The 7,344-nt window shown below is 39.6% G+C and overlaps 1 protein-coding gene across 1 annotated transcript; it reads left to right on the top strand.

Annotated features, from left to right (window-relative positions):
- On the top strand, window positions 1-6,972 carry LOC135587971 (sorting nexin 2B-like). Its single transcript, XM_065079865.1, has 5 exons — window positions 1-1,227; window positions 3,439-3,648; window positions 3,764-4,024; window positions 5,589-5,675; window positions 6,589-6,972. The coding sequence occupies exons 1-5, from the start codon at window positions 157-159 to the stop codon at window positions 6,667-6,669; spliced, it is 1,710 nt and encodes a 569-aa protein (XP_064935937.1). The 5' UTR covers window positions 1-156; the 3' UTR covers window positions 6,670-6,972.
- Window positions 6,973-7,344: the final 372 nt, after the last annotated feature.

Genomic DNA, 7,344 nt, shown 5'->3' with positions numbered 1-7,344 from the left:
ATACCACGTGCCAACGTGCCGTCTCTCCCAAACCCCCCTCCCCCCTGCCCTTTATCCTCACCGCCGGAGCGCCCCTTCCTATTCAGATCTCCTCCTCCGATTCATGTTCAATTCTACCAAATTCTTATATACAAGGTAATTGATAATAAAGCGGCCATGATGGGTCCGGAGACCCCATTCGGGTTCGAGTCGCCCCCGGTGAGAGAAGAGATGGAGAGCCTCGCCCTCTCCGACGCCCCCTCCTCCGACTACCGCTCTGCCATGTCCTCCTCCCTCCCCACCGCCGTCTCCGCCGCTTCCGTGGACGCCGGTGGTGGTGATCCACTCCTCTACCCTCCTCACCACCTCCAGTTCTCTCCCTCCTCCCCTGCCTACGGCGACGGCGGGGACGCCTCCTCCTCGTCGGCCTCCTCCTTCCTCGAGCCGCCCTCCTATGCCGACGTCGTCTTCAGCCCGTTCGAGTCCCAGAACAACGGCGGTTCCGATCAGGGTTCCTTCATCCACCGCGACTGCTCCCCCAGATCCGCCCGTACCGCCGCCTCCGACTACCTAAAGATCGCGGTCTCTGACCCGCAAAAGGAGCAGGAGACCGCGAATTCGCTCGTCCCAGGCGGCGCGACCTACGTCACCTACCTGATTACCACCCGCGTCCGCTCCGCCGCCGCCGGGGAAGTTGAGACTGGGCCGATCGAGTTCAGCGTGCGGCGTCGGTTCCGGGACGTGGTGACGCTCGCCGATCGGCTTGCGGAGGCCTACCGAGGCTTCTTCATCCCACCGCGGCCGGATAAGAACGTGGTCGAGAGCCAGGTGATGCAGAAGAACGAGTTCGTGGAGCAGCGGCGGTCAGCGCTTGAGAAGTACCTGTGGCGGCTCGCGGAGCATCCGGTGATTGGGAAGAGTGATGAACTTAGGGTGTTCCTGCAGGCGAAGGGGAAGCTGCCGTTACCGACCACCACAGATGTGGCATCGAGGATGCTAGATGGTGCGGTGAGGCTGCCAAAGCAGCTCTTCGGTGAGGGACCAGCTGCACAAGTCGCGCCACAAGATGTAGTGCAGCCTGCAAAAGGAGGCAGAGACTTGCTGAGGATATTTAAGGAGCTGAAGCAGGCAGTGACCAATGACTGGGGAGGAGTGAAGCCATTGCTGGTGGAGGAGGACAAGGAGTTCTTGGAGAGTAAGGAAAAGATGCAGGACCTTGAACAGCAGCTCAGCACTGCATCTCAGCAGGTGTGCCAATAAATTCTGAGCATTAATTTGGATTGATGTTCTGATATCTGTTAATTTACTGATGGTTGTATACTTGCCGAAAGTGGTGCTGTTATAGTAAACAAAACTGAAAAGGAAATAGTTTAGTTTAGTTTAGTTTAGTTAAATTAGGTTTTTTACAAACACAATCAAGCAACTGTATGAGTGCATAAATCGATCATCTCCGAAGCCTGCATTGGCAAGAGTCTTGTTTGTTAGGGCTGCCCTTTTTATTAAGTTTGTTTCAGCTCTGAGTTTTATTGGTTATGGATAAACAAAAGTACCAGAACTACAATCTAGATATTTTAATGGAGTGGCGGAGGATATTGCTTGGCGGTCATAGGGTGAATAGTTTTTTTATGAAACTGGCAAAGTTTATTAGTTCAAACTGAATTATCGTTAACCAATGTTTATTAGTTCAAAGTCCGGGATTGTCAACTATCTGGAACCTTCATTCCTTTTGCATGCGTGTCTTGAGAGCTTCACCTCGCCATTACAATTTACAACACATTCATTGGAAAGTTTCATACTGTTTGGATGAAGATTTTTAGATTGATCAGTTGCTGCTAGTAGTGGCGTCTTGGTCTCTTTTAGGCCTATATATTTGTCAGCAATTCATAGTAGATGACTAGCTAATGCTTGTACAAGACTTTGTTATGCAGAAACTCAGCTGTGTAAGGAACATTGCTGACTGTTATCGGCATTTTGGTATTTTGCATGACTCTTTCTTAAGATTCTATAAGTTGGAGTCTCAAAACATACTTCTGCCTGAGATACACTACGTGGTTGTTTTTTGGTACTCCTCTCTCCTTATAACTTCAATTCATTTATGATCGGGGACAAGTTTCTTAACAACAGGCATGGGGTATGTACCGGTCCCGGCAAATTGCATCCTTGGTTCACTACATCATTGTTATGAGACAAGGAACATGAAACATTGTGACGCCCCAGACTCAAGTGTAATCTAAGGATGTACAAGGGAGTAATATAGTTAGTGGCTTCTCGTTCCCACTCAATTCTGTTGCAGTTATTTACAGGATAAGAGATGCTGGTGTTGGCCAATTGGACGGCAAATTGGTCTCCATTTTGGAACCTTGTATATTTTTAACTGATATTGTCTCTTTTGACAGACCAAATTTCTCATTGACGCCGATAAATTTAACTGAAGATCACAATCATATCACCTATTAGGCTATTACCACTAGATTTGGAGGCTTTTATAATGTAACATTTTGTATTTTGTAGGGAGATGCTATGGCTTCTACTTATATGAAAGCCTGCAAACTGGACTAGCATGATTGATTGACTTTTTTTTTCCCCAAATGATCTTTGCATGTTGGTTATAGGGAACTAATGGGGGTAGATATCGAGATACGACACTTGATTCACATTTATTATGAACACAAACATTAGGTTTTGAAGGATATTCCTTCACTATTGCTTTTGGTGTTTAATGCATTATTGTTTTGATAAGAGGGACATGAAAGTGTCATCATGCCCTGCTCTCAAGTGTAGTTTGAGGATGCATACAGTTTTGAATATAAGAAGCTACTTATCCTTTCCTACTCAATTGTACTGTTGTTTTTGACAGAATAGGAGTTGCTGGTGATGACCAGTTGGATCGCAATCAGGTCTCCATTCTGGAACCTTTTGCATCTCAACAGACTAAATTGCTTGTTGATGCCCATGAGTTTTACTGACGGATGCAATTATATTGCCTCTTGTCATTCCCTTCTTTTGAATTTTCTTATATGGTATAGTTTGAGGATGCAGTAAATCTCATTATAGGGCCAGATCAACGTTTGCAAATTGTTTGCGTGATGGTAAAGGATCAAATTCAAGGGGGGCTACAATTGGTACCCCAATCTTGCGTGATGTGTTTGCATTCAGAGTATACTTGGTAACAAATGCACACACACTTCCTCTCTCCTCTTAAAGGAAGAGTCACATGTATGATTTTTTTTACTTTTGTTTCTTTATTGTTATTAAATAGATTTGAAACCTCTTTCTTTGGCAATGATCACTAAAGCAAAAATAAGGGTGTAAATGTGCTCCTTGTGTGCTTTATATAGTCTACCAAAATGACCTTCAGAGTCTTGTTAGATTTCATTATGTGTATTAAGTTTTTTGTATCTTTAGATTTTGCTCTTATGCTGTTTTGGTTTCTTATAAGTTGAGCATTTCCTTTTGCAGGCTGAGGCTCTAGTTAAAGGACAACAAGATATTGGGGAAACAATGGGAGAGTTGGGTTTGGCCTTCATCAAATTGACAAAGTTTGAGACTGAGGAGGGTGTATACAACACTCAGAAAGTCCGAGCTGCTGATACCAAAAATGTTGCAACTGCTGCTGTAAAAGCAAGCAGGCTATATCGAGAATTGAATGCTCAAACTGTCAAACATCTGGTATGATCAAATCTTAGCCATTCTGTCATGAACATAATTTGAGGAAAGAAACTCAAGAACATGAGGGGGGGCCCTATGGTGTCTCCATATTTACTTTTGGAATATCATTTTGCAGGACACACTGCATGAATATCTAGGATTAATGTTAGCCGTCCACAGTGCATTTTCAGACAGGGCCAGCGCTCTTTTGACAGTCCAGACACTAATGTCAGATTTAACAACCTTGAATACAAGAATTGAGAAACTTGAAGCTGCATCCTCGAAGATATTTGGTGGTGACAGCTCAAGACTCCGCAAAGTGGAGGAGCTAAGAGAAACAATAAGAGCCACTGAGAATGCTAAAATATGTGCCATTAAAGAGTATGAGAGGATAAAGGTATTCTACTTGTCTCTTCATAAAGCAATCAGAACAATGTACGAACACCAAATACATTTTTAAATGAAAATTATCATTTCTACCAAGTACCAATTCATTTGTTCCAATTATCTGACCTCCCAGAAACTTCATGATAGTTTTTGACTTTTTGTAGGCCCTATGCCTACCATGAAATCTCTTTTAACCAGGATGTTTTGTCAAGTTCGGCTCGTACTGACCGTTATGTACTGGTCCAAGCCCAAACCGAGATGCAGATCACCCCATTTCAGGCAGTCCAGTCCAACCTATTGAAAAAGAAACAGCATTAACACATTGCTTTGAGCTAAATCTGTTCAAACACCTAACAAAAAGGAACGCCTAGAATATTTGTGTAGCTTCAGAACTGCACCAGAAAATTTAGCATAAGTATCTGATTTCACTACTAAATGAAATTTATAATTCTAAATGATGGTGGACATCTTATATGATGCAGCATAATTAGTAAAACATTTTCACTTTGTGGATCTTATCTAAATTAATATTAAATTTCTGCAGTTTACCTGTGTCTAAACATGACAACACTGAGTATTGTCTTTGAATAAAAAATTAATCATCATTAAAAATGATTATGTTAGAGAATAGTCATACGGTTAGTACCTTTTATTAGGAATTTTTTCACTGTAGAAGTTCATATACCATAGAATAGTCTCCTGTAATTTAAGGATCTTAAATGGCTTATGAAATGAAAAATTATGTTCTTACATTGCTGTATAGTTGGGCTTAAGGATTCCCTTCTGCATAATCTCAACACAGATTGTCCAGGAACCTTTTATTGCTCTCTCTGTGCATATCTCATTTTCCCCAATCAGTCATATTGGCTTAAATCCAGACAGACCTGAAAACTATTTCTGAATAACATCTCTCGGATTTGTCATGTCTATACTTTGTTTGCATTGGACTTTGGTATGCGAGCTGGATTTTCCAATGACAATTGAATTTTCAAAGAGACCTCAATGATGGACACAACGAAGATCTTACTAATTGACTTCCTCGCCATGATGACATGAATTCTAAATTTATTCAAGAATTTTGAAACAGTGAGACATCAAATTTATCATTTTGGTGCTTGAAAAGAGGAACTGATGAAGATATGTCGTGAGAAGAGAAATAGGAACTTGGAATATGAATAACGGCATGTGCGCAGAAAAAATTTCCCTAAATACCATTTCTAGTGCAAAAAAGCAAAATCAGAATACTGTAGTAATGTAACACTCTGGTCATATTTGTCCAACTGTCCAAAGAGCACTAAGCATTCTTTTATGCGGTTTTTCTATGGTCCACTTTGGTGATGAAAGTTGTTCTTCCATTGAGCTTATATCTTGTTACAATGACATAATTGATAAATCTCAGTTTGTAAGGTTTGTTATTATTACTTATGCATTAGATATCGGTTGCCTAATGCTGGAGTTTGGGAGGCCTTTTCGTTCTTGCTTCCTGTTCTGTTTCCTTAGAATGTGCACAAGAGTATATAATAACTATGATATTATATTGTGGATATCTAAGTCAGTTGTTGAAATTTATGCAGGAAAACAATCGGAATGAACTTGATAGGCTAGACAGAGAAAGGCATGATGATTTTCTTAGCATGCTGAAAGGGTTTGTAATAAATCAGGTACTGCTCTATCTTTGCTTGATGATGTAGGAGTTAATATTTGGAAGTGGCAATTAATCCAGTATGATCTATATCTTTGACTAAGAAAGCTAGGCTACTCTTTTGCTTGAGCTTTTCATTTAAGAGCTGGGACTCTTCACAATCCGGTAGTAGGTTTATTGGAAGTTATTGGTTCCACATGGTATGCAACTTTCCTAGATCAGTTATCTAAAGATAGATGTCATACATTAATGTTCTCAGATGCAAGTGTACGAGTCATTAGACACGAAATTAAGCTTTTTCAGGAGAGTAATAGATATGTCATATTTTGCACTTTTTTGTTACTGAGGAATCTGTTGTCTCTCTAAATGGATTCTATTTTTATTATAGTTATTTGGAGATGGATTTTCCTAGAGCACCAATCACTCTAAACAAGCTCACGAAAAAAAAAAAAGATTTACTAACTCTAGTTTGTATTTATTTGATCAGTGTTGGTATCCATATCCTAAGACAGCAGGTTCTATCTGGAATAGCCATCACTGACAAGATACGATATCTTTTAAAGATAATATTTTTATATATGTGCTTTATTTTTTTTCATTTAACATTGCCAAGGATATTTTCCTTAAGTGACTTTATCGAGAGCTAGGTTTTTCCTAGCACATAAGATTCTTCCTTGGACCATGCTGTTGTTTGAAGCATCGTGCATCTAGCTTTTCCCGCTTGATTTTTGCTAAAGACAGGGATGCTGTTTTGATTCCCCAAAAGTCATTACCCTGTGTATGTTATTATAAGAAAATTATCGAACCATCTTGTTCAGCATTTACGTTCACTAATTGAATTTTGAGTTTATAGATACTAGAATCATTTTATTTTTCTTTCGACATCATAACTTACTGATTCTTTGGCTCATATTATTGTGTACATTGAGCAGGTTGGATATTCAGAAAAGATTGCAAATGTCTGGGCAACCGTTGCCGAAGAAACAAGTAGATATGCAAGAGACAGAAATTAGGTTGTGAATGTAAACCGAAAATTTATCTTCCAGCCTATTTTCTACCACACATGAGTGTACACTACTTTGTAGGGAGGGAAAAAAAAAAAAAGAAGATTCAAAGCAAACCATAATAATTGCTGGATCCTTGTTTTGTTCTGCTTGTTTAGCCGCCATATGACAGCCTCTCTATGGTCTCAAGTTACTTTATTGAAACAATGCTGTTTGGGTAAGTAAAAGACAAGTTTGGGAATTGCTCGTGAAATGTGTGAGATATAAATTGTAATGTTTGATGTGTTTATTCTTATCCTACTATTTCTGTTACGATGGTTTATAGCTCCTCTTTTTGTTCTTTTTCCCTAATTCTCAATTACAATTTCCAACACTGTAGTAACTAACACAACCAACCCATGATGAATTTGATGTGGAAAATTCTTTTTGACAGTCTGCAAATAACTTGAGTCGTTCTTAAGATTATTATCGTTGGCATCTACTTACGAGAGGGGAATTATTTTTTTCCTGAAATTATATATATAATTATCTTTAAAAAAATAATGTAAAATATTATTATAGCATGAGATATTCAAATTGATTAATGCATTATTATACTAACTAATATGTCTTAGGTTTGAGTTTAGGGTTATGTCTATAATAATAAGTCAAACTATAAGGTTTAGACTCTTCTTCCCCTCTTTC

The sequence above is a fragment of the Musa acuminata genome, chromosome BXJ1-8, assembly GCF_036884655.1.
Source record: "Musa acuminata AAA Group cultivar baxijiao chromosome BXJ1-8, Cavendish_Baxijiao_AAA, whole genome shotgun sequence".
NCBI classification, from domain to species: domain Eukaryota; kingdom Viridiplantae; phylum Streptophyta; class Magnoliopsida; order Zingiberales; family Musaceae; genus Musa; species Musa acuminata.
This window is presented reverse-complemented; position numbering and strand designations above follow the sequence as displayed.